The sequence below is a fragment of the Globicephala melas genome, chromosome 8, assembly GCF_963455315.2.
Source record: "Globicephala melas chromosome 8, mGloMel1.2, whole genome shotgun sequence".
Classification (NCBI taxonomy): Eukaryota; Metazoa; Chordata; class Mammalia; order Artiodactyla; family Delphinidae; genus Globicephala; species Globicephala melas.
This window is the reverse complement of record NC_083321.1, coordinates 107,403,918-107,429,123: the sequence shown is the minus strand read 5'-3', so window position 1 is coordinate 107,429,123 and position 25,206 is coordinate 107,403,918. Positions and strand designations below refer to the sequence as shown.

General features: G+C 55.4%; 3 protein-coding genes across 8 annotated transcripts in view; 2 read left to right on the top strand and 1 right to left on the bottom strand.

Annotated features, from left to right (window-relative positions):
- Positions 1-113: 113 nt before the first annotated feature.
- On the top strand, positions 114-4,689 carry THYN1 (thymocyte nuclear protein 1). Of its 2 annotated transcripts, XM_030841830.3 has the most exons (7): positions 116-399; positions 1,747-1,928; positions 2,671-2,739; positions 3,089-3,181; positions 3,694-3,789; positions 4,036-4,186; positions 4,488-4,689. In XM_030841830.3, exons 1-7 carry the CDS (start codon positions 357-359, stop codon positions 4,532-4,534), a joined length of 681 nt encoding a protein of 226 aa, XP_030697690.1. In that variant the 5' UTR covers positions 116-356; the 3' UTR covers positions 4,535-4,689. The 2 variants fall into 2 exon arrangements, with proteins under 2 accessions (XP_030697683.1, XP_030697690.1); XM_030841823.3 differs by having other exon boundaries at positions 114-399; positions 4,036-4,689.
- VPS26B (VPS26 retromer complex component B) lies at positions 2,395-23,833 on the bottom strand. Its single transcript, XM_030841793.3, has 6 exons — positions 23,430-23,833; positions 15,645-15,801; positions 11,243-11,407; positions 9,070-9,245; positions 7,480-7,622; positions 2,395-7,085 (listed from the first exon to the last, which is right to left on the bottom strand). The coding sequence occupies exons 1-6, from the start codon at positions 23,650-23,652 to the stop codon at positions 6,939-6,941; spliced, it is 1,011 nt and encodes a 336-aa protein (XP_030697653.1). The 5' UTR covers positions 23,653-23,833; the 3' UTR covers positions 2,395-6,938.
- A 619-nt stretch (positions 23,834-24,452) lies between these two features.
- Positions 24,453-25,206, top strand: part of NCAPD3 (non-SMC condensin II complex subunit D3) — a 57,944-nt gene continuing 57,190 nt past the window's right edge. For 4 of the 5 annotated variants that reach the window (XR_009565028.1, XR_009565026.1, XR_009565027.1 and 1 more), the window contains exon 1: positions 24,453-24,576. Coding sequence is in view for 1 of the 5 variants with exons in the window: in XM_030841682.2 (XP_030697542.1) it covers positions 24,513-24,576 (64 nt within the window). In the remaining 4 variants the exon portion in view is untranslated. The remainder of the gene's footprint in view (positions 24,577-25,206) is intronic. The other variant, XM_060304317.1, reaches the window with a different exon arrangement.

The window sequence follows — 25,206 nt, the reverse complement described above, 5'->3', positions numbered from 1 at the left end:
GCGCCGCACCGCACGCTGGGAGCTGTAGTGCGCGCCGTGGCCCCGCGTGCAGACCCGGGGCGCCTGCGCGAGGAGCCGGGACTACAACTCCCAGGGGTTCCCCGGGGCGCGCGCCAAGACTAGAAAGCGCCGCGGGGACGCTGTGCAGCGCCCTGCGGCGCGCGGGGAGGTGGGTTGGGGTAGTGCTTCGAAGGCTTGCGGACTCGCGGGGGTACCTGTGATTGAGAAAGAAGACCACCGGAGGCGCTCAGCGGCGGTCTGTGCTAGGCGGACATACGGGTGTGGGTAACGCGGAAGGATTCTCCGGGCGCCCTGGGCGACGGCGGGACCCTCTATTCTCGGCGCGCGGGGACGCCATGCCGCGAGCCCGGAAGAGGCCGGCGGGGGCCGCGAGGCCAGGTGAGCCGCGCCCGGCTGCTCAGTGCCGCTCACCTTCCGCCCCTGCGCGTGGGGAAAGGCCCGAGTGGGTCGTTTTGAGGTCCGATGTCCCGAGCCGCCCACCAGGCTTATGCTCAGGGCCTCTCTGCTGCTTGCTCGTCCGAGCGGTAGCTGTTTGGAAAGCACGAAAAGTAGCTGGGACACGGGCTGGCAGGCCGGTCGTTTACTGTTCCCGCTCCCCGGAGAGCCAGACGAGGAAGGAAGGGGTCACTGGGGCTGTGAGAGCAGGGAGGGGTTGGGGGGACGCCTTGAGAGGGAGGGGATTTGAGTCTAGCCGTAAAGAATGCGTAGGAACCCGTTGTGTTCACAAGGATGAGTGGCATTCTAGGAGCAGCAGCAAAGCAATGCACGACAGAGAAAGTGCTTTTTCGAGACTGGGGAGGGTTCCGAGTTGCCCACAACACATTGCTAACAGCACACACGGTGTTTACAGTGTGCCGATCAAGTCCAGGGGGACCACCAGGACCCTAGGAAGGTTCCACGTGTTAGACGTCCATCCTGATGGCATACGTAGGAGCTTGGACTTGGTTCAGAGGCTGCGTAGGATGGTCGTTTAGTGGATTCAGATAGACCAGCGTGGCAGGCCCTGATGTGTGATCTGGGACATATCTTATAGATGGACAGAACACCTCATAGATTGTGTAGACTGAGTTACAGTGAGGGTGGTAACACATAGGGCGTAGGGTAAGAATTTAACAGCTATTAGTTACAGGGCACCCACTCTGCTCCAGGCACATTTCCCTCACTCTGTAGGATAAAGTCCAGTCTTGACCATGTCTGCAGAGTCCAAAGTGGCTGTTTTATCCAGCTTTTCTTGGCACCTTCAAGGAGTAGAAAGGAGGCAGGCCACAGAGCATACTGAGCAGGAAGGAAGAAGTCAAGGTGACCTAATAGCTAATATTATTGAGCATTTATGGTAACGCCAGACACTGCTTCAGCCCATTGTTTGTATTATCTTATTTAATCATATAAGCAAGTCCGTGGAGTAGGTGCCTTGTTGGAGAGAACAGCCCCAGCAAAGGCAGAGGAGAGGGTGAGGAAAAGAAAACATTGACTGCTTAATAGATGCCACGGGAGTTATCCTTATCCCACTGAATGGGTAACCCAGAAGATGTCCTGTAAGGTAGGCGTTCTGGTCCCATTTTTATAGATGAGGAACAAGTTCAGCAATGAAGCTGCCACTGTTAGTAACTGACAGCTCCAAAATTTGAGTCCAGCTCTGACTCCAAAGCATGTGCTTTTCCTGCAACAGAACTTTCTCTCTCAACAAGCAAGAAAGTTCTCTTCTTTTTTCTTCTCCTATTGCAGACAAGAAGGGGCCAGGCGGAAAACGTACCAAAACTGAGGACCCAGGGGAGGCATCAGCTAAGGTGGAGAACTCCAGCCTCCAGGAGACTTCAGCCTCTAGAGACTGTGGGAAGAACCTAAGCAGCTACTGGCTGATGAAGTCAGAGCCAGAAAGCCGACTGGAGAAAGGGGTAGATGTGAAGGTGAGGTCCCGCACCTGTCTCCAGAGTGCACGGGGGACACCACAGGGTCCCATCACCCACTTCTTACCTTCGAAGGGTAGGAAAAGGTGATAAAGGATAGAATCAGCAGGATTTACTGCCATCCACTCTCTGTTTTGTGAATCTTCTACTTAGGGCAGGGGTTGGCAAACATTTTCTCTAAAGGGCCAGGTGGTGCTGTTGCAACTCTGCTGGCATCACAAGAAAGACATAGACAGATAGTGTGGCTGAGTTCCGATAAAACTGTCAGCAAAATCAGGCATGGGCTAGATTTGGCCTGAAGGCTATAGTTTTCCAACCCCTGATCTAGGCAACATTCAGTCTTAGGTTGCCTTTCTCTTGCCACCTGCCACGCTCCTAGGTATCTCCCTGCCAACAGCTGGTACACAGGAGGTGAATGTAAATCAAATTTCATAGTAGCCTGGAGAAAATAAAATTAGAGATACTATAGAAGGCATATATAATATTTTAATAAATGAAATACAGATAGTCAGCAATTACCAGATTATCCACTCATCTAATCCTCTCAATGAGCAAGGCTAACAAGGTAACACAAAGCTAACTTCTACTTGCGCAGTATGAGTGGCTCTGTGAAGAGCTTCCCAGTAAGCTCACATGCCATTCCAGCTGGCAACACCCTATAGGGGAAGGAACTTGTCTGCTTCCATATATTCTTACCGATTGGCCCAGGATTGTTTACTGAATGACCTTATTTCTTGCCCAGTTCAGCATTGAGGATCTCAGAGCACAGCCCAAGCAGACAGCATGCTGGGATGGTGTTCGCAACTACCAGGTAAGCGGGTTAGACAGGACCTCGAGACCCGGGAGGGGATAAAAGCCTGCTTCCTTCTGACTTATTCAGTAGCAAAATCTCTTGGCTCAGGTTGTTTTTTCCCAGAACCCAAACCTGAAAATATATTAACAAATGCCTTGATTTCTTTGACTGCACGCAGTTTTCAAATGGCCTGTGTTCCAGCCAGTGTCCTGATACAGCTCTGGGTAAAAGGCAAGAATTGAACTGCAGGGTGTGGGGGGAAGCTGCGAAAACCAAAATCTCATCTAATAAAAGCAGACTTGATTTCCAGGGCTAGTGTCTTCTAGCTGGTGGGAGGATAGTTCTTGTTTCTTCTCTGCTGGAACAGGCCCGGAACTTCCTGAGAGCCATGAAGCTGGAGGAAGAAGCCTTCTTCTACCACAGCAACTGCAGAGAGCCAGGCATTGCGGGGCTTATGAAGGTCGGTTGTACAGGCTTAGGTCTGAGTCCCTCTCCCTTCATGCAGGTTAGGGAGACAGCATAGGCAGGTAACCCTCCTCCCCATCCCTGCTGTCTCAGGGACATGTGACAGGACTGCAGCAAGGCAGGCCTTCATTTCAGGCCCCGCTGGCACAGACCTCTCCATTTCTGCACCTTGGTCTTTCACTCAAAAACAGGCCTGATGGTAGCTCTTCCAGGCCAGGAGTTACCAGGATAGAATTAACTGTAGGTGGAGAAACAGTGGCACCAATAATAACCTTTAATGTTTGGTTTTAGAACATACTTTTAAGATTTTTGTCAAAATAGGGTTGATTTCCTCTGCTTACCTTAGACTGTGTATTACTTCCAGATATTTGAGCCCTCAGTGGCTCAACAGCGAGACAGATGGGGTAAGAATACGTAGGGTAGGAAATGACAGTTGGACTTGGACTAAAGCCTGGCCATGGAGCTGACTGGACAGACAAATGATTGGAGACTCGGCTTTAATTTCAGATTGTGAAGGAGGCATACCCAGACCACACACAGTTTGAGAAAAACAATCCCCATTATGATCCATCCAGCAAAGAAGACAACCCCAAATGGTCCATGGTAAAGATACTACTATTCTTCCTATTTCACAAAAGAGAAAGGATGGACAGAGAGGGAGGAAGAAGGTCTGGGGTATCTTTAGACCAGGGCACAGAGCCCCGCTCAGTCCGATGAGGTTACCCTGCCTTTGGAGAGAAGGACAAACACCGGCAGCCAGGCCCACGGGACCTCCTGCAAGCAGCTAAAACACAGGAGGCAGAGTCCAGCTGGACGTGCCTTTCTGTCCCATACACTGTTGCCATGTAGGTGGACGTACAGTTTGTTCGGATGATGAAGCGTTTCATCCCACTGGCTGAGCTCAAAACCCACCACCAAGCGCACAGAGCCACTGGCGGTCCCTTAAAAAACATGGCTCTCTTCACCCGCCAGAGACTCTCAGTCCAGCCCCTGACCCGAGGTAAGAACGGCTCTCGCCTTTTGATCACATGCCAGAGTGACCGTGAATTCACATGTACTAGCTGGTGAACCCTAAGCACGGTGGTTAAGGTCTGAGTCTGTCTTCCCACCTGTAACTCCCACGAGGGAGGAGCCCCCTCGAGCTGCCCAGGGCAGCTGTGCTCGGCACCTGGCGAAACGCCCCTGAGGGTTCTGAGTGAACGACTACCTGCCTCGTGACTTGAGAAATGCCTGCCATGACTGCCCTGTTCAGGAGGAGACACAGACCTAATTCTTCCTCTTCTTCTTGCCCTTTTCGGCAGAGGAGTTTGATTTTATTTTGAGCCTGGAGGAAAAGGAACCGAGTTAATGGAGACACAGCTCTGCTGAAGTGGGCAAGATGCTGCCTGAAAGTCAAGCTTCCACAAGACAAAAGAAGGCGTGGGGAACATGCTGGTTGTGTTCACCTGGCGTTGTGTGTAGACGTCGGGTTTGGGTCCTTTTTAATAAAACATGAATGTTTGAGTTGGAGGCGTTTCTTTAAAATCAGCATCGGGGGTAGAATACTCCACTGCACGTCTTTACATCCCCTCGGCCAGATGCAGGGCCCAGTCTGCTGACACCCACTAACATGGATTGTCTCTACACCAGCCTTCCTTAACCCACCCCTGAAGTATCTGGTCCCAGAGTGGGTAAAACCAGCAGTTTCAGGACAAGTTGCCAGACTGGAGTAAAACCAGAATGCCTTTCTCAGCCATGGGCTTGTCTAAAACAGGCATTAATAGAGTGGGTGTCATTGTTCACCAGGGGCCACAGACACCAGGAGGGCAGGTGTCGTGGGTCAGGGCGGGGCGTCTCCCCTTGTGTGCGGCAGGGCAGTAAGAAGAGACCACAGAGTCTGGTGGACCGTGGGCATGATGCCTCCGAGCCCAGGGGCTTGCTTTAATCAGGGAGAGAGCTGAAACAGACTGCTTTGTTTAAAACAGCCATTGAAAAGACACACGTTGAGAAACTTGTAAACACCGCAGCTGCTCAACCCCAGGCCGCACTGCTTGGTTCAGTCCCTATGCTCTGCCAGGGTCCCAGGGATGGGCCTCCCCTTCCCCGATGCACAAAGAGGCAGAGAATGGGGCAGGGGAAAGAACAGAAGCTCCCGAGAGGACAGAAGCAAATTCTACCTCTAGTTCTCTCAGGAGACAGGCTTCAGGTGTCGGGAAGGTTGGGAAGTGAATCTGTGGTCGGCTGGAAGGCAGAGGGATCGGCGGGTACCTAGTAGTTAAGGGGCCAGCTGTCGTGGGATGCGCCAGAGCCCCAGCTCACGCTCCGGAGAAGGCGAGGGACACAGGAGCTGCCTCTCCCACGCTTAGGCCCCCAACCCTGATAATCCAGGGGCAGTCGCACAGGTGGTCCTGTCCCCACGGGGACTGTCCTTCACACCTGAACCCGGGGTCCAGCCTGGGGGAACCAGCTTCCCTTGCTTGGTTCTTCTGCCCCCAGTCCACCTCGAGCGTCACCCCAAACGCCCTTCCCTCCCATCTCAGCTCTGATCCGTGAGCCCTGCCCAGTCCGAGGCCTACCGCTGCACCAATTTCCGAGGAAGAGACGGGTCCCCGTTTTCCACACTAACTGAAAGATGACACAAGAACCAACCCCTCTGCTTCCCAAATGACAGAGAACTCAGACCACCAACTATTGTACCTGCTGGCCATGGGGGTCTGCTTGGTCTTTCTAGAAGGGAAGAGAGGCCAACAGGAGACAGGAAGGACATGCACACCCTTAACAGGACAGGCGCGGTGCAGTGCAACAGCGGGAGACCCTCTCTAGCATGATGAGAGCGTCCACATACACAGAACACCAACGGTCCTAAGCTCTGGTCAGCCGGCTGGTGGGGAGGATGGCGGCTCAGGAGGCCCTCCCCTTCCCCCCAGCTCGCAGGGTGAGCACAAAGCTTCTACGTGTGAGAACAAGTGCCGGTTCCCAGGAGTGAGATGGGCAGCAGGGAGCCAAGAGGGTCCACTCCCGGGGAGGCGGAGAGAACGGGCCCTTCCCGGACCTCTCCTCGGGGGAAAGATGTCCTTGTTCAGGGCCCGGGGCTGAGGACCTCTGGCCCTCAGGGTTGCCCGCACCAGGCACAGCCGCCGAGGTCCACCCGGTTGCCATCCACGGGTGACACAGATGTCTTTGTGCCCAGGGACATCAGCCAAAGCCCCTACCACAAGCTCCCGTTCCATCCAGGACATGACTGACCAGAGTCCCTGGGAGGTGCCCGGTCCCAGCGGTGAGAGAAGGGCCAGAAGGAGGGTGGCTTGTGGAGGCTCCAAAGCACCACATTCGAGACTCCCAAGGAGGCAGCTTCCTGGTCTTGAACCCTCACCGCCAGTTAGAGCGGGGCGGGCGCCACACCCTCTGCCACTCGCTAAGGGACGGGGGAGGGGAGTGTGAGACAGGACCACCCGTGGGACGCGCCCCCAGCCCCCAGCTCCTGTCCCGGGAGGCTCAGAGCCCAGCCGCGCTGTGCTCCCGCGGCCCAGGCAGCCCCGCAGCCGGCTCTCCCCGGGACGCCCCCTCTCCCTACGTTCCCATCAGCCACAGCGTCCCAGAGACACTCCCTCCCAACCCCAACCCCTTAGGTTCTTCAGGAAAAAGAACTGACATCCAGAACATGGTTTGTTTTCAGGTTGCGATAGCGGGCCAGCTGAGCATCTTCTGCCCGGCTGCTGGCGCCTGTGGGCCTGGAGCCGGCGTGGGAGCCCAGCAGCTCCCTGGCCCCAGGCCTACTGTCTGCTGCTGCCGTCGGACAGCTGGCCGGGGTTCCGCGCCTCCCCCAGGGGGGCCGTGCCCTCGAAGCGCTGCGAGGCGATGGCTGCCTGGTGGGACATGCTCTTCCGAACGATGTCACCCTTCCGCCACAGCACCACTTCCTGCAGGATGGGCAGGCGGGGGTGGGGGGGGCAGGCGACACATGAGAGGGAGGCCTGGGGAGGGTCCCAGAGGCTCTGCCTTCTCCCGGGAATCTTAGGCAAAAGCCTCCGCTCATATCTCACCAATGACAGCAGCCGTCCACACCTCTGGGCCCCAGGTGCCTGCTGACGGTGTGGCCGGGAGGGCAGAGCAGCCGCAGGGGCTGGGCCCGAGAAAGCAGACTCTGGGCGTCAACTGGGAACCCCCGTCCTTGCTGTGGGGCTCGGGGTAAACTAAGTGGCACAGAGACTAACCAGCTCACCCCCCATCCCCATCCCGTCTGCTTGCCCTGGGCGGGGACGATGCCCTCTGATTCTGTCTGGGCGGCCGGGGCTCTGGGGGCGGCCAGCTCACCTGCTGCTTGAAGTAGCGCCGCTCCTCCTCATCAATCAGCACCAGGTTGAGGTAGTAGCGCACAGAGAACTTCTTGTTGATGTCCCGCATGGTGGGCGTGAGCTCGTAGCCCGCCAGGAAGAGGCGGATGGGGATGGACTCTCCTGCAAGGGCCGGGCGGGAGTCAGGGCGAGGGCAGGGGGGCCCCACCTTACACCGCGGTGGAGGGGCTGCCTGAGGGGGGGGTTGGACACCCAGGCTAACGCTTCTGCCTTCGGGGAGGCGCCTGCCGCTGCCTGGTGAGTGTGAACAGCACAAGAATGCTAGGTAAGCATCTTCTGACTCATTTAGTGTGTATAGTTGTTGGGTTTAAGAGCCATTGTCAAACCCCAGCTAACCCACCACGTCACCCAGTAATTCTGATGCCACCTCCCTCCATCCCAATTAGCATAGCCCCCACCCCGTACGCCTCCCCTCTAAGTCGAGTTGGCAGGGTGTGGTGGTCTGGAAAACAGAAAAGCTTCTCTCTGGACCCAGTTCTCTCCACTGACCCGAGGTATGACTCTGAGTAAGTCTGGTGCTTTCCGTGGACTTTCATTTTCTCATGGGGAAAATTATGATATCAGGCTACGTAATATTTTAGATCACTTCCAGCTCTAACACTGTGCCTCTCCTAAGATAAGTGGAACAAAATCAGGGCAGAATTCTGCTGAGAAAGTCCAAACCTACAGTGCAGCCTAAAGCCAAACACGAACCCTGTTTCACTTCGCACTGTTCTGTGCTCATCTCGGTGTCCTGTCAGTGCCACTGGGAGGGTGAGCTCAGCCCAGCTGCTCGGATGGGGAAACATGGAACAAGCAGGCAGGATGGCTCAGCCCTGCCCCGAGGACCCCGCTCGTGACGCCCGAGGGCCTGGGAAAGCTATGACACCCCTCCTTCCACGTGGAGCAGACTGGGAAAAAACTGAATGAAACCTCAGCAGCGCCAAGCACTGCTACGTGAAAACACTTCATCATCAGCTGCTGCAGAGCCAACAAAGAATGTACACGACTGCTCCTCCTAACAATCACACAACTTCCCACCCAGCTCTCAGCTCCCCTCATCCCAGAGGTCACGCCGGCACTGTGTGCAGCACTAGAAGTGTCCGTCAGGGTGTGTGGACTTAGCGAATGAATTCAGAGCATGACTCGTTTTACCTGAGCAGGAACTAAGTAACAGAAATGAGGATTCTGCTTTAATCTCTTGCCCATCCCCCCCGCAGCAAAGAAATTCAGAATGTCAATAGGAAAGTGTAAACAGAGTGTTCAAACTGTATCTGCTAAACTGGTGCTTTTCAAACGTCTTTTGATTTTTTTTAAGACATAACTCTTGAGATTTAAACTGCAGTACAAGCTCAGTCTATAAACGAGGTCCACTCGGACGTCTGCTGGGTGAAGGTGAGCGGGGCCTGAGCTCCACACCCCCAGCCTCCTTCTCCTCCTTCTCGGGACCCACAGTGCACAGTTAGAGATTAAGAAATTACGGGCTACCAGGCCCCCTAACTTTGACAGGATGATCCCTGAAGCCCCTCCAACACTGGGGCTGGGCCGAGGCCATGGGGCCGGAGCTCACCTCTCACGGGCGCGCCGTCCATGATCTCGTACTTGGCAATGGTGTCGTTCTCGTGGTACACATTGGGGCCCGTGCCTGTCGTTTCCCGCTTGATGATGTCTATCTCCATGTGCTTGATCTTGATCCTCACCAGCAGGAAGTAGATCTTCCCCACAATGACATCTTTCAAGTGGTACCTGCGGAGAGGAAGGTGAGAGGTGCGGCCCCCGCACGTGACAGGCCTCCTGGTTCCAGGAGAGGGCGCTGCCCCCCAAGCTGCCCCGCAGGGCGAGTCCCAACGACCTTCTACACTTGAACCTGCGTCACTTCCCCTCTGCTGTCCCGCCTGCGCCTCAGAGCATGGTTCCGTCACCCTCTGCTCAGCGCTTTAACGAGTGCATGTGTTTTAGAGGCGCTGGTGTGAGAGGCTGACCCGCAAGTGTGGGGACCAGGTCCCGGCTCTTCCTCCCGCTTCCAGGAACTGGGCTTTTCCCCCGGGGCCAGCCGGCAGCAGGGCTGCTCTGTACCAGGTGTGGCCGCAGAAAGCAAACCTTCAACCTGAAGCTCAGGACGGGGGACCTGAGGATTCGAGCTCCCGGATCACAGGGGAGGAGCCCTAGGGAGTGCAAAGAAGACAGATGACGTGGTGGGATCCGAGGAGGGGCAGACGCGGGTGTGGACCCAGGTTCCCAACCTGCAGGTCTGGGGTCTCCCCACCACTTCACGCCACCTTTCTGCCTTCAGCCTGCCTGGGGAGATGGCGGACGCACAAGGACTGAGGAGAGCAGAACTCTGCTGCTTGCAGCGCGTTAGAAGGAATGCTCAGAGCACAGATTCTCTGGGCATTCAAACGTTTAAAGATTGAACGTTCCTTTGTTCTAAATGAAATCTTACACACAAGAAACACAAAGGAGCCGCGTGTGATACCCGGGCCCCGCTCCTCCTTCACAGCACCTTTCCACTGACCTGACCAAACCCCTCATTTTTCAGATGAGAAACCCCAGGTACAGAAGTCTTAGTACCTGCTAACCTGAGCCTAAGTCCTTAGTGGCAGAACGGGACGCTGTCCTAAGGTCCGGGCTCTTCCTGTCTGTTCAGACGGCCTGGCACTCACAGGGCAGCCTGCTCTGCAAGGGCAGGACCCGGTCCAGCCCGTCCAGCCTGTGACACGCCTGTCTCACGCTCACCTTGGTCTTGACTGCACTGCTGGCTGCGGCTGCTTGAGCGCCTTCGAGGTGGCACACCCTTCACTAGGAGGCTGGGGCGCTGGTGGGCAGGCACTTTGGGGGCCTCTGTCTCAGGAGGGCCCGTGAGACCCAAGACCATGAGGAGGAAGCGCAGGGGCCTGCTCCAGACTCGCCCTGCCTGTCCTGTAGGGGCCCATCGGGGCCACGCTCAGCACCAGGCCAGGCCAGGCGGGAAACGGCCTTCCCTCCCCCTGTCCTGGGAAGCACGTGTGTTCCCAGCCCTTCACGGGAGAGCCGCTGCTCAGGCCTCCACCCTCCGAGCCTCTGGAGGCCAGCGGGTCTGAGGTGAGGCCTCCCCACGGGGAGAAGCCTCATTAGAGACTCGCAGGGGGGAGGGTTAGTTCTCTGTGAATAGAAGACACGTTTACTTTTGCATATTTGATTCTCGAACATTTTCCGGAATGTATCATATTAAAAAGAGAGCTGCTTGCAGTACATTTTTGAACTGTCAGCAAGTTTTGTGATTTACAAGCACTTACGTATTTGGATGTTGTAATAGCAGGCACAGTTTAAAACATATATGGCCAGTTAAAATAAAATTACTTAAAGACCTTTATAAAAAGGCATCAGATATTCTTTGTTACAATTCATTTTAATTCAAGGAGGAAGCAGTCAACTTGGCTTTCCTCACTTTGGTTTCTAAAGACTCACTGTATACAGGATACAAATGATAATAGAATGGTATTCTGAGGTTAATCTCATCAGTAGAAGGAAACAGATGTACCTAGAATCCAAAACAAATACTTTAAAGTTAGTTTCGCTTGACTTTGAAAGACCTCATAGGATGTTTAACTGAAGTTTGCCCTCTTAAGTTAGTACAGTTCAGCTGCAGTGAGATGCAGCTCTTTCCTGACCCGTGACCTCGGCCGGCCTGCACACACATCCACCGCGTTATTTCTGTGGCCGCCCCCGCAGGTCACCACCAACCAGCCGGGCCCGACACTCACTTGGATTTGTTGTACTCAAACTCGATGTGCAGACAGTCCTCGATCCCAACCTCCATCTTGATGGAGGAGTTCAGCTCCGGGTACGTGCTCAGCGTGTGGACCACGATGTCCATCTCCTTGACAACATCGTTGAGGCGGCGGCTGATGGTAGCGCGAAGGAAATACCTGAGGGACGCAGACGTGCGGTGAAGGGCCACTCCCAGCCTCCGGAGCCCACCCCACAGAGGACCCCTGGTAGAGGTCACCCCCTGGGGCTCTGACTGCTCTGAGAATTCACCGCTGGGTACCCCCTTCCCAGGAAAATGCACTGAGACACAAAATCCTGCAATCACAATTCCAGGGAGATCAAAGTCCTTTCCCCAACCCTCCTCTAAGCCTGAGCTCCTAGGTAAGAGGTGACGCCTCTCTCTGCACCTCAAGAGCAGCCTCGCTGCCACCTGCCAGGCACCGTGTACAGCTTCCATTTCTTCAACTAACTCCCGGCTCTTTGGGCACAGGGATCGCATACTCATGTTTGCATGCTGTTTATTTAACAATATTCGATCAAAGAGCATTTTTCAAGTCCCTCACAGTTAAACAACAGGAATAAGATAATGGAGAAATCAGGTCAGCGATGCATCGCACACGTTTATTGCCGGGCCTAGGACGGATAAGATGGAGTCTCACAGGGACTCATCGTCCCCTGGGGGAGATGGGCAGATCAACAGAAAAATTAGAACACATGGAAAGTGTCCATTCAAAGGCAGGAATCAAGTGCTGTGGGGAGAGAGGGGTGCCTTCAGGAGGAGCAGGCCTTAGAACTAAAGCAACAGAGGTGGGAGAGCCCCAGGTCTGAAAAAGGATGGTCTCCGGCTAAGCCTAGGGTCCTGGGACACGTTAGAAAGAGGGAAAGACACAGCGCTGAAAGGCAGTGAGCCATGCCTGACCGCCAGCCAGCCCTTCATTGTGGCGCCCCCCGCACCCCTCGTCCCCTTAACTCTGTGCGGCCCTCTAACAACGCTGGGACGGTAGGCCTTGGTGGGGACCTTGGTGGCCCTCCTCTGCAGCCTCACCACCCCCCGGCCACCCTCTCCTTCCTGCTCCCTCCATGCAGCCCCAGACGTGGCTCCAGCCTGCCCTACGGCTCAGGCCCTCAAGCCCCCACGCCCTGTGGAGCGGGGCCTGGCAGCAGTGTAGAAGGGAAGGCTCCACAAAGCTTCCAGCTGCTCGAGCGCCTCCCCTGCGCCAGCAGTCTGGAGGCGCAGGGGACTCACCCCGGGGCGCGTCTGCCACATAATTGCTCTGGACAGGGACATGGGGATGTATACTTTTTAAAGCCCCCCCCCACAATGATTCTAACACAGGACCCTTGGTAGAGAACTACTGTCTGGCATCCTGATGCTTCAACTTCCCAACTTTCTCAACACATCCAATCTCTCTCCAGCTAAAGCTTCTTCCTGAGTTTATAAAAAGTCCCAAAGCCATCAATCCCCAGGACACTCCCCAGGGCCCACACTCCACCTTTCCTCAGAAACAGCTGTCCGGGGGTCCTGTTCTAACCCTGCAGCTTCGTCCCCAGGCCCTACGCCTCGCCCCAGCTTCCGTCTCTACCACCCAACAGGAGCTGCCCTCCCAAAGGGAGCACAGGGCTCACAGCTGCCAAGTCCAGGGGCTTTTTTTTTTTGGCATCAGCTCTGCATTAGAGCGTAAAACACTCCCTTCTCATTCAAGCATCACCCCACTCCTCCTCCGTCCCCAAGAGTCCCAGTAGGGTCCCCAAGAGTCCCAGTAGGTCCCGGGCTCTCCTCTCCCACAGCTCCCCTCCTGGAAAAACCTATCAGTTACCACCTCTGAGCAGGTGATTTCCGACAGTGCATTCCTCTGTCCTGAGCGACAGGCTTGATTTCCAATTGTCTGTTCTGCCAGTGCTTCAAACTCCTCCCTGGAACTGGATGAATCGCCTCACAGGTCATCTCCTCCTCCTGGTGGCCCTATGTCTGCATCTCCACTCAATGGTCAATTCTGCTGGTGTCTATTAAATTCCTTGTTTTCTGCCTGTTCCCATGGCGTCCACTAAAGGAAAACTCAGGACCTCACACAAACCTTCCCACAGCCTTGACCCAACACTCCACCCACCCATCAAATATGACATAGTGACTTCAATCTTCTAACAGAACCACCGCCCTGCCTAAAAACAAAGGAAAAGGAGTCCAAAATAATCTTTTCATGTTTCCCCTCTGCCTGTAATAAGACACAAGCCCTTAATCTGGAACTTACATCTTCCATTAACTAATGTTCCCGATTTTACCTCCTTTCTCAGCATGAATCCGGAAGTCTTTGTCTAATTTAGACAGTAACACTTTTCTTTCATTGTGATAAAATACAAAATACAGGGTGCAGAGCATGCACCCCAAAACATGCCACTCTGGCACGAGGGTTCTATTGAGCTGAAAGCAACAGGGAAACAGTGCACACAAGACAGACTCCGGGGCCCTCTCCACCAGGAGAGGCTGCGCAGCCTGGGAGCTGCTGGGGGTGCTGCCCACAGAGCGCTCCTCACCAAAGCAAGCCTCTCCCCGTGCTTCCCATAGCTCGAGCCGCAGGGCCCCTTCTCTGCCTCTTCACTTCTCTGTTAAGATGCTGCATAAGCCCAAGTTCAACTGCCCCTCAGTCACCGGGCAGAGCTCAGGTGGGAGCACAATGAACACGGGAATACACCTGCTTGCTTGCCTCTGGCCAATCTGTCTTCCATCCGTCCGATTTGCAGAGCCCGCGCCAATGAACCTGACATGGTGGAGGGAAAAGTTTTTTCCTCCCCTCCAATATATATAACACAATGTAACCATTTTTACGGGCACAGTTCAGTGGCATTAAGTACACTCAAGGTGCTGGGCAGCGGTCACCACTGTCCATCTCCACGTGTTCACCTTCCCCAACTGAAACTCTGCCCTATCAACCACTAACTCCCCAGCCCCTTTCCCCAGCCCCTGGCAACCACCATTCTACTTTCTACCTCTATGATTTTGACTATCTAACTGCTTACAGAAGTGGAATCAGTATTTGTCTCTTTGTATCTGGCTTATGTCACTGAGAACAATGTTCTCAAGGCTCATCCATGCCGTAGCAGGTGTCGGAATCTCCCCCTTTTCAAGGCTAAATACTATTCCACTGTGTGGATACACATGTTGTTCATCCACGCATCTACTCATAGACACTTGGGTTGTATCCACTTTTTGGCTATTGTGAATAATGCTGCTACAAATGTGAGTATACATAAATCTGTTTGAGTCCTTGCTTTCACTTCTTTGGGATTATACACAGAAGTGGAATTGATGAATCATACGGTAATTCTATTTTGAAGAAGCACCATACTGTTCTCAACACCTTTCTTTCTGACATAAGAACATTTATGAGAAGTCCACTGCAAAACATCAAATTCAATAGCAATAGGCCCCAAGCCCAGCTTAAGTGATGACTAGATACTCCTCACTGTTGCTGCCCTTCTGAGTGCAGTCACGCAACGCTGCTGAAGTGGGGCAGCACCCGTGCTTAGACCTCTCTGCACAGGCTGGAAAGGAGAGCCTGCAGCTCCTCTTCTGACGGGAGAGGGGAGAGCTTGCAGTAGCCCACACCATGCCACATGCAGGCCTCAGGTGACACCCAAGACCTGGAGCCAGGCATGCAGAGTGACATCACATACCCCGGAGGCCATGGAATCAGTCTCCCCCTGCAGAGTTTCCAAGACTGGAACAAGGAAAACAATCCCATGTACTTAAAAGGTGTGTATTAATGTTTTAAAACTTGTCCTACTGTGTTACGTTTTACTCCCTCATTGTCCCAAAATATGGAGAGGACGGGTCTAGGATTAGAACCCAAATCTATGACCCGCTTCTCAAGTGACAGAGCTCAGGACTCCGCCACCATCTCGTGCAGAGCTGGACGAGGATCAGTGGCCCTGAGGCCCAGCCAGGGGTGTGTGAAAGCCGAGTATCCAACTTTCGGGAACTTTCAGAATCAGCTGTTAATCACAACATTTAAAATTAAATTACAGACACCTGCACTCGAATTCTATTAAGAACAAAGGTTAATATCCTAGCTATTCTGGTGTGTCACAGTCCTCTCTGCTCCTGGGCCAGGGGTGGTGGTGGTGACGTCTGGTGCCTGTGCAGCAGTGTGCTGTCGAGGGGCAGGTGCGTACCTCTCAACTCTGCACTCAGGGGCGCTGGGTCAGTGGCTCGAAAGTGGCCACGGTGGGGATACCGACACTCCAGAAACGGACAGACAAGCCAGGAGCACTCCTCCTGGAGGGAGGCCCACTGCACAACCCCCCCCGCAGCACACCTTCCCTACAGCCACACAGAGACTCAGAAACGGGACACAGTCAGGGTCCGTCCACACGGGGCACCCTGGGGGCGCCACTTACCGCAGCTTCACGTTCTGCCCAGTGTAGGACTCATAGGGCTTCTCCACGTGGGTGAACTCAAAGTCGAAGGCTTGTGACTGGGTGACCTCTCCGGGCCGGGCCAGGTCCTTCACCAGGGACACGAACTCGTGGTGGTTCCCGCGGTCGTAGTAGAGTTCTGCAGGGAGAGCATTGACCACTTCTACCAGACCCTGAGCTATGTGGCCCGGCGAGGGGGCTCCCAGCTACAGGAGCCTCCTGCCAACACACAGAGCCTCCAGTCTGGTTTATGGCTCCCTCGCTTCCTGCCCTGCCCCTGCACTGCAGCCCAGAACCCTGGGTGCCCTCTCCCGCCCCTTCCAAACACCCTGCGTAGAGACCCTGTCCCTGGAGCACAGCCAGAACCCGACATACTCCTGCTCCAGGGCACCGGGCAGCACCCGTGAGGGACACAGCAGGGGGACCGCGATCAAAACGCCACATTTCCTAAAACACATTCAAAACTACTTCTAACTTTGGAAAGCATACTCATAGTTATTCGGTCACATCACCCTCATAACCACCTTGTGAGATAGCTAGGACAGCCCTATCACCCATTTAACCGACAAGGAAACTGAGACACAGTGGGGTCGGTGACTGGCCTAGGGTCCCAGGTCTCCCGCTGGACCGCGTCTACTTCTAGGACCTGGCAAAATGGGGGTAGCGACATAACGCACGCCAGGTGTTGTGAGCACGGGACGAGGCGATGCAGGTAAAGGACTTGGAGTGGTACTTAAGAGACGGCAAATGCTCCAGAAGTATTAGCTGCCTCTGCCCTTCAGAGAGGAGTCCATGTGGCCGACGGGACAGAGGGGCTGTAACAATGCCCCACGTCTAAGTTCAGGGTCCCCAGACTTCTGTGAACATCAGAATCACCGGGGGCTGTGTTAACACACAGACGGCTGGGCCCCACCCCTAGTGTTTTTGATTCCGGGGGTCTGGGGTGGGGCCTGAGAATGGACATTGTTAACAGACTACCAGAGATGCTTCCTGCTGGTCCAGGGACCACAGTCTGAGGAGCACTGCTCTTCACCCATCCTCCTCTGGAAACACTTCTGCTGTTTATTATGAGTCATGCCACCTATAGGTTATATATGCCTGTTTGTACTCTGCTATGTGTTAACTTTTGCTCCAGGCGTGGTCGTTAGAGATAAGGCCTATGTCCCCAGCTTCCTGGCACCCCCAGTCCCTGGCTGTGCAGCAGGGACACTTAATACCGACTGTGACCCTGTGTGGCCACGTTACAGTCAAGGGACCACCCGTGGGCACCCTGCAGCAGGACAGGCAGCAGGCAGTGTACTCTCGTCGCTTCTGCTGTTGGCTGCCTGGGGAGAGACAGGGCCACAGGGAGGCATGCCTGGGACAACCGCCCGCCAGGCCTGGCCTGCCTCTCTGGAGCACAATGCTCCAGCTCTCTCAGAGCATCCGGGGCTAGGGAGGACCCCAGACAGCAAAGGTCTGAGCCCCCCAGGATCAAAGCCTTCTTGGGCTCAAGAAACCAGAGCTCTTGCCTCCCAGAGCCAACACAGTGTCCAGGCCTGCCATGGGGACGCTCGGGAGGGGAACGTGATTCCAGGGGTGCTTTCGGCCTTGCTGCCCTGTCCGCTGACCCGGACAGCGCCACCCCCAGAGCCTCTTCTCCCCAGGCAGCGAGGCATCGGAAAGCGCAGTGGGCTCCTAAGGTGTGTCCAGCTCGAGAGGAAGCAGCAGTGCGGTCTGTCCCCAGCCAGCGCTGCTGCTTCTGTATGCACACCCAGTGCACCCTGTGAGCATAGTTTGTGCTCATTTCCTACCTAGTTACGCTTGGATCCACCTTACGTTACAAACAATCCACCTTCTCTTCCAAACACCAAGTGGAATCAAGCAGCAGGCAGCGCTCTGGGTAGGGAGTGATGACCCACAAAGCCGCCAAGGGGGGAGGGCAGTTCAAACCTTCCGGGCAGGGGGTGCTGGGGAAAGGCGAACAGCCATCCCTCGTTTTGAAATCCAACAACTGTGCCCTCAACCAAGGTAAGGAAGTGCAGTGACCAGGTAGGAACAGAGCCAGTGGCCAGCCTGTGACAAAGGCCCGTCCACTCACTCTTGCTGGTCCTTTGCTACTGGAGTCTCTGTTGATGGGCACTGACCCCTTAACTGGGGAAAGTGGTGCCTCCGTTCCCAAGCACTGGATTCTGCCATAGTTTCAGGGGACAGAAGCAGGCGGAACAAAGCCCCAGCGTCTGTGAACTTTAAGTGAGAAATCCCGGAGTCAAGAGAAAGATGGGAAGAGAAGGATGGAAAAACACACAAATGTGCTCACACAGCCTCAGAGGCAACATGAGAAACAAACCAGAGAAGGATCCACAGTGTTCACAGAGCACTCAGATCGCTGGCACCAGGGGTCCCAGCAGAGAAGCTGGGCTGGGACCCCCCGGGGGGACAGGGCCTTCCTGCCTGGCAGCATGTCCTCCCAGGGCTTCCCCGCCTCCCCCCAGACATCGTGAAAGAGTGGCCAGTGCATAGTCTGAGTGGGGCTTGACTGGGCTTTTTAATGCATACTTTATAAGCCATTTGCAAGGCTTCTGGAAACATTGTGGGGCAAAGGGGCAGAAATAGCAGCTGTACTTCACTGCGTGCCAGAAAGTCTGGTTTCCTCTTGCATAAATTAAAACAGAAAACCCAAGACTGTTCTAGCAGGAGGTCTGCCCTAAAGAGACTGTCAACTGCCTCTTTCTTCCCAAGTTACCCCGAGTTCTCCCCAGCCTCCAAAGCCCACAGGGACCAGCCATTTCAAGCCAGAAGGAGGAACTGACCGGTTCTTTCTTAAGGTAACTTCCCAGTCTCCGTCCAACAGGAGGAAATGACTTCTGTAGTCAGGATGTTTTCACCGAAACTTGCCACCAATGGCTGAGGAGTGAATTTGCCACTTTGGAAGGAAAGTGAGACAGCTCTGCCCCACGGGGTCATCCCGTGAAAGGCGCCCTGAGACTCGCTGCTGGGCTAGGCTTCACACTGGTCTTGGAAGAAACCTAAGCCAACCAGGGCAAAAACACCTCTTTCAAACAGCCTGCTCTTCCCAGCTGCTGTCTGCTGACTGGCCACCTGGTCAAGATTCACGCTCGCCACGTCCACTTGGACCTCCTGGGCCTGGTAAGCCTGCGGGAGCAGTAACGTCTCTGGGCTGCCCGTGCCCAGCCAGCTGCCGCTCTGCTCCAGGCCCTGCAGCAGACTGTGAGTACGTGAGAATCAGTGTGCCTCTCCCTTGGCACTCATGGCTTCATGAATTAAAATACAGAAGGCCTCCAGGGTCTTACCAGCACAGGCTCGACTGGGGCTGATGGGTTTAGATTCACCCAGTGGCATTATTTTAAAAAATTAAAAAAAAAAAAATCCAGAAGTTCTCTCTCTGGCTTTGGAGTGCAGGGGTATTCAGGTCCTCCCTCCTCTGCAAGTGTGACTGTCGAATTACCTTTGGTTTATTTAACCCCATCCATCTGCAAGGTGGCCTGACACCCTCCACGAGTGTTCCCCCAATGATTCCACCTAAAAAATGGTCTCTCCATCTTCTAATTACAGAACTTCCCTCAATACTCCTTACGTGCCACACTGTGTTCTTCTAAAAACATGGGCCATCGAGTGACATGGGGGGTGCCCTCACCACACATTTGCTGGTGGTGTTGGAACACAGACCAAACCGCTGGGAAGTGCACAGTAGACACAGGAAGAATCCCAACATGGCTCAAAAACTTCAGGAGGACAGAAAAATGCACACAACAGGTGGATGAATCAGGGGCAACACCTGAGCTGTCGGTGCAGAACTGAATGGGGGCCTGACAACTCTTAACTCCTTATGTTAAGGGAGAAATCACAAGGCCTCTAGAATAACGGTGGAAGAAGGGCTTCAGTCAGCCAGGGGAGGTCAGGGAAAGCTTTCTGACGGGTGTCATGCCTGCTGGGCTTTAAGAATGAGTGAGAGCTTGGGTGGAAGGCCATTCTTTGCAGAAGGATGTTTATATACAAAGGGAAGAGGCCAAGACCCCTCTAAAAGGAACATGATACTTTGAGGAAAGCACACGTGGCAGGAGTGAAGGGTCGCAGAGACTCGGCCGGAGAAAGGCAGAGGCAGCTTGGGAAAAGAGCTGAATGACTTCTCCCCTTCAACCGGCAGGGAGTCAACAAGAAGAATTTTAAGGAGGTGACTGACCATGTCAGCACTGACGTTTAGAAAGTCCACTCTTACAAAAGATGAACTGAAAGAAAAGGCAAACAAAGGCAGGAAGGCCAGTCAGGTTGCTACACACAGAAGCATCAAAGTTAGCAGCATCAAGAGCGGAGATGAAGCACAGACTCGAGATACCCTAGAGTATCTGGGTACTGGGTACTGGAAAGGACCCAAACTGAGATGCCAGTTGGACGCGTAGGAGGGGGAGGGAGGGGCCTCGAGGACTCCCGGATTTCTGAGGCTGAATGGACCCAGGTGACGGGCCAGAGTGGAGAAAACAGGAGAAGCAGCAGGGCTGGGGCTGGAGCAGGAAGAGAAAAAGGTTTCTGGTTTGGATGTGTCTTTGAGGGACCTGAGGGGTATCCAGCGGGGGACTCTAGCAGACGGTTAGAAACCCAAGCATGAAACTCAGGGGAGAGTCCAGTGAGGACAAAGGATTGGGAGTCATCGGAGTCTAAGAGGACACTGCAATGAGGGGTGTGGATGAGGTTGCCAGAGTAGCTGACAGTGTGAGAAGGGCCAGCAGACAGAAGGGCCCCCCTTCCTGCCCATCTCCCAAACCAAGACCGAGACAGGAGCTTTTCTGAGCAGGGGCTGGGCCGCTGTGAGGAATGGGGTCTGAAGAGGACCGATGCAACGATCACCAGACAGCTGTCTCTGCCTGGACTCCGGGGAGACCCTTCCACAGGTTTTCCCTCGGGCGAGCGCGCCTGCTGGGAGAACACACCGGGCAGGAAGTGCAGGGAGGCTGGCCTGGTGTGAACAGTCCCGTGGGCTGTCGGCAGAGGAATCAGGGCTGACGTTTTAAAGGTCCGGCCCCTGGAAACTTCTGGATGGATCCAGCTTAACAGGGATTATGAGTATTTGCGATGAGTGCCAAACCCTGCACTTCATGTACATTGATGATCTCTAGCAGTCCTCACGAGACCCTTGCAAAGTCCGCACCTTATAAACGGAGCCTTATCTAACCTAAGCAACCCTCTGCTTGACCCTCAATCACGCACCAGGCTGTCCTTCTACAGAAGGACACATACACTTTCTTTTTTTTTTTTTGGTGGTACGTGGGCCTCTCACTGCTGCGGCCTTTCCCGTTGCGGAGCACAGGCTCACGGGCCCAGCCGCTCTGCGGCATGTGGAATCTTCCCGGACCGGGGCACGAACCCGCGTCCCCTGCATCGGCAGGCGGACTCTCAACCACAGCGCCACCAGGGAAGCCCCACGGACACATACACTTTCATCAGCAGGAAAAAGAAATTAATCATAAGGATAGGAATGTTAAATACATAAATCACTTCATTTTCAAGCTGTGGAACTCTTCCCAGAAACTCTTCCCAGGAAGCAGGGAAGGAAGAAAAGAAAGAAGGAAAAAAGAAGCAAATCCAAGAGACTATGGTTTGTAAGAAGAAAAGTTCTGAGTGAAACCGACAAGGAAGGTGTCCAGAGCACAGTGACATCGCCGTTCTTACCGCAGTCCAGCTGTAGGACCATCCTGTGCGTCATCCGTACAGCCAGACCTTAGAGCCCGACCGAAGTTCCACCCACTTCATGCAGCATCAAGAAAGCAACGAAGGAGAAAACCACACGACCACAACCATGGGGAACTTACTCACCAGCCTCGCTCCAGTGCCCTGAGGTCAGTTCACAGAGCCTCTCAGGTACAGGAGACAAATACACCACACTCCGCACAAAGCCTGGTCCCTACACATCTCAACAAGGTGATTCTGTTATTATCCTTGTCTTACAGGTGAGAAAGCTGAGGCTCAGAGAGGGGTACAGCTTCCCCAAAGCCAAGGGTGGACTCAGCCCAGAGTGCTCAGGGGCCCAGGGAGAGTTATCAATGGAAGCAACAAAAGGTTCTTAGAAATCTGAGCAGGGCTGCTGTCCTGGGATGCCAGGAGACAGACAAGAAGGCAGGGCAGGGACGGCACCTTGTCAACTCCCTTTCATTCAGACTGCAAGGAGGCCTTGCCAGTGTCCCCCCTGAACAGCTCATTTCACAACTGCTGGGGCACAGGGGGGCAGGGGACACTCTGGTTACCTTTCATGTATTGGCGAGGTGTCACCCCCTGGAATGATGGTACAGACACTGGCTAGACATGCCTGTCTGCACTCGCATTGCAGAACCAAAGAATCCAGCAATAACCTTAAAGCTACGACGTAAAAATACTAATTCTAAGTAGGCAAGGACTTCTCCACTTCTTACATCTTACGCCTAGCACAGAATGCTGTGGGTTCATCCTGTCTACCCAGTGGCTCTTTGCTAGGAGTGAGTTTACCTTACACGGATATAAGACATTCCTGTGGTTCTAGTATCTGGCGGGTAGAGGCCGAGGAGGCTGTTAAACACTCACCCACAACAAAGAATGATCAGGCCCACAATGTCGACAGCACTGCTGTTGAGAAACCCTATCCAAGCCGGAAGCAAGAGAGCAGAGGGTCTGAAACTCACTCTTCAGCTCCCTTTCAGGCCACTCGTATTCTGGGTTTAAAGTAACAACAAACAGGTTCCTATAGGATCAGCCAGCCTTCAACCTGATTTCCTTTTCTCAAACACCAGAAGCCAATACTCCAGGCTGAGCACTGGGCTGCAGAGGCAGGCCGCACGGCCTTTTCCCAGGGCTCCAGTATTTCCTGCCTCTGTAAAAGGGGAGCAAGATTCTGTGCAGGGCTCTCAGGGAATGACAGTGAGCATTCAACGAGCTTTCACAGGAAATCCCCCCCCCCAACAGGGCCAGATGTGCAGAGCCTGGTATGGGGTATGAATTCTCTGCCAGAGGTCTTTTCAGGCCACATGGGTATTTACTGTGAATCTACCCCTGAACGAATGACAATGACAATTTATTTCAGAAGCACCTGCGAGTTTTAATAAACACAGAGTCCAAAGAGAACTGGAAACAACCCCGTGCTGACTGGCAGCTCTCAGATATTCGGTACAGCTACTGCCTTTTATTGTCTAGTTGTAACTGCTAACACTCATGTTGGAAGAGTGTTAGAGCCTTGAGAAATTGTGACCACTTAATTTGCGTCTTAGGAGCATCATTTCTTTAAGAAGATGAGTCTGCTGAAGGCTAGGTTCTAATCAAGAAGTCTAAGGGACGCCGGCTGGCTGGACAGAGGGCTGACGCTGGAGCCCGCGGGGCTGCTTTCTCAAACAGCTCCCGGTGAAGGTGGGATGTGAGAGGCAGGCGGGACACAGGTACTAGAAAGGGGTGGACTGGCCGCGGGACTCGGTGGCCACGACCTGCGGGCGGGCCCAGCAGCACCGAAGGCAGGAAAAAGGAGCCCGGACCCCGGGTGGGCAACAAGGCTGCGCGGCCTGAGGCGGCGAAAGGGGATACGGAGTCGAAGTAATGGGGGCGGGGGTTAGGAAGCAAGGATTAGGGAGCAGGGTCAAAGGTCGGGGGTCGTGTCAGGGACCAGGGGTTAGTGAGTGGGAGTGGGGGGGTCAGAGGCGAGGTCAGAGGTCAAGGGTCAGGGGTCGGGTCAGGGTTGGGGTGGAGGACAGGGTTGGGGACCGGGGCGCGGGGGCAAGGAGCGGGACCGGGTGGGGTGGATCCTGCACTCACCAATCTGCCCGATGAACTCGACCTTGATGCCCTGGTGCTCCAGCCGCTTGTTGGGGTTCTTGAGCGCCAGGCTCACCTTCCCGGACACCGTCTCCCCGTCGTAGAATAGGAAGTACTTGTCCTTTTTCCCATCCTCCGTCTTGTGCTCGGCCCGCTTCCTGCTGTCCGCATCGTTCAGCAGGATGTCCACATCCACGCTCTGCCCGAAGCCGAAGAAGCTCATGTCCCCGCCGGGCCGGCCGGGCCTGGGAAGGCCGGAGGGCTGGACGCGGCGCCGACGCCCGCGCTCGCCGGGCCGGCGCGGTTCCGGGGGCAGCGCAGAGCAGGCGCAAGGCACCCGCCCGCCGGTGCTTGCGGCGCCGACCAGCCAGCCAGCCGCCCGGCCCGGGAGCAGCGCCCGCCGCTTCCGCCGCTCAGCCGGACGCGCCGGACTCGCCGCGCGCATGCGCATGCCCCCGCCTCTCCTGCTAGGCCGCCGAGCCTCCGGCGGAGTGCGCGCTGCGCATGCGCGCCGGGAGAGGGCCGCTCGGCTTTCCCGCAGTTGACATGGCGACCAGGGCTTCCTTCCGGATCTCCGGCCAGATGTCCCGTAAAATTCAGAACTAAAGATGTCCTTTCTGAATGCCTTGTTTTGCTTTTCCTTTATTTAGTTCGGTAAACGGTAGGCCGCCACCCACACTCGAATGTGTACACCTTCGATGCTGTCTGATGGGTAAACGCGGCCCTTTGACACGCACAAGAAATGCCGCTTGACAGGGGAAAGAGGTGACAATTACAACAAAAAAGTATACTGCCTCAGATTCTCTTCAGAGTGTCCCCTTTTAGGGAGACGGGACATTAGATTTAGCTCTTGACCCCCAGTTCTGAGGAAAAGCTGAAAACGACCCCCGACCTCGGCTGCGAGGGTGGTTTTGGGCCCGCCTCACCCTTTGCGCATGCGGCGGAAGGCCCTGCTGATTGGCCAGCGGACGGACCGGCGGGGCGCGGTAATTGGTTGGTGCGAACCCCGTGTCACCCTGAGCCCGCTGGGTCTTCTCGGCGCGCGCGCCGGAGCAGCTTTGAAAGTTGAGGCGAGCGGCGGTCATGGCGGCTTGGCGGGACCTGGCGAGCGCCCTGCAGCCCTGGTGCCCGCTGGACCTCAGTCCAGGTGAGGACGCGGCCGGGGCCTGCGGGCTGCGGGGGGTGCTGGGGAGGGGTCGCGCCGGGCAGCGGCGTTGGCGCTTCTCCGCGGGCTCCTTCCGCTCTGTGCTCCTGCTTCTCGGCCTTGCCTCCGGGTCTGCGCGGACAGCCCCGCAGGTGCCGAGGCTTCGGCAGCGCGTCTGTTTGTTGGGCCGGGCCGACTTCCTGAACTTGAGGCCCAGGGGTGCGGCTGGCGTCCCCGGGCGCCCATCCTCCCTGAAGGGCAGGAGGTGCCCCCCTCCCCCACCTCCAGCCTCTGGTGGCGGCGGCCCCTCGTCCTAGCCTCGCCCGCCGCTTCCCGAGGCTGCGGTCCAACCCGCGCCCTCGCTGTGGCCCGTCTTGGCGCTTGGGGCACCTCCTGCCCTTCTGGCGCCAGCACTTCCATCCCGACCCGGCCCCACACCCCTTCCGGGACCACCTTGAAAAGGCCAGCGTGACCCGCCGGGTCTCTGACCCTTCAGTGGTTCCCTCGGGTTCCTGAGTTACCACAGCCTCTGTTTGCGGCGAGAGCCTTCACCTGTCCCAGCGGGTGCTCTTTTTCCAGAGCTGAGCTCTGGAGTCGGACCTGGGGCCGGTGCCTTGGTCCGCCGCTGAGCAC

Bases quoted from the DNA above. Each gene is read 5' to 3' on its own strand.
- THYN1 (XM_030841823.3), top strand. From the start codon at position 357: ATGCCGCGAGCCCGGAAGAGGCCGGCGGGGGCCGCGAGGCCAG. The intron at 3,182-3,693 runs GTCGGTTGTACA...CTTTAATTTCAG, and splicing joins GCATTGCGGGGCTTATGAAG to ATTGTGAAGGAGGCATACCC. The intron at 3,790-4,035 runs GTAAAGATACTA...GTTGCCATGTAG, and splicing joins ACAACCCCAAATGGTCCATG to GTGGACGTACAGTTTGTTCG.
- VPS26B (XM_030841793.3), bottom strand. From the start codon at position 23,652: ATGAGCTTCTTCGGCTTCGGGCAGAGCGTGGATGTGGACATCCTGCTG. The intron at 9,246-11,242 runs GTGAGTGTCGGG...TCCTCTCCGCAG, and splicing joins TTTGAGTACAACAAATCCAA to GTACCACTTGAAAGATGTCA. The intron at 7,623-9,069 runs GTGAGCTCCGGC...CGGCCCTTGCAG, and splicing joins GGACGGCGCGCCCGTGAGAG to GAGAGTCCATCCCCATCCGC.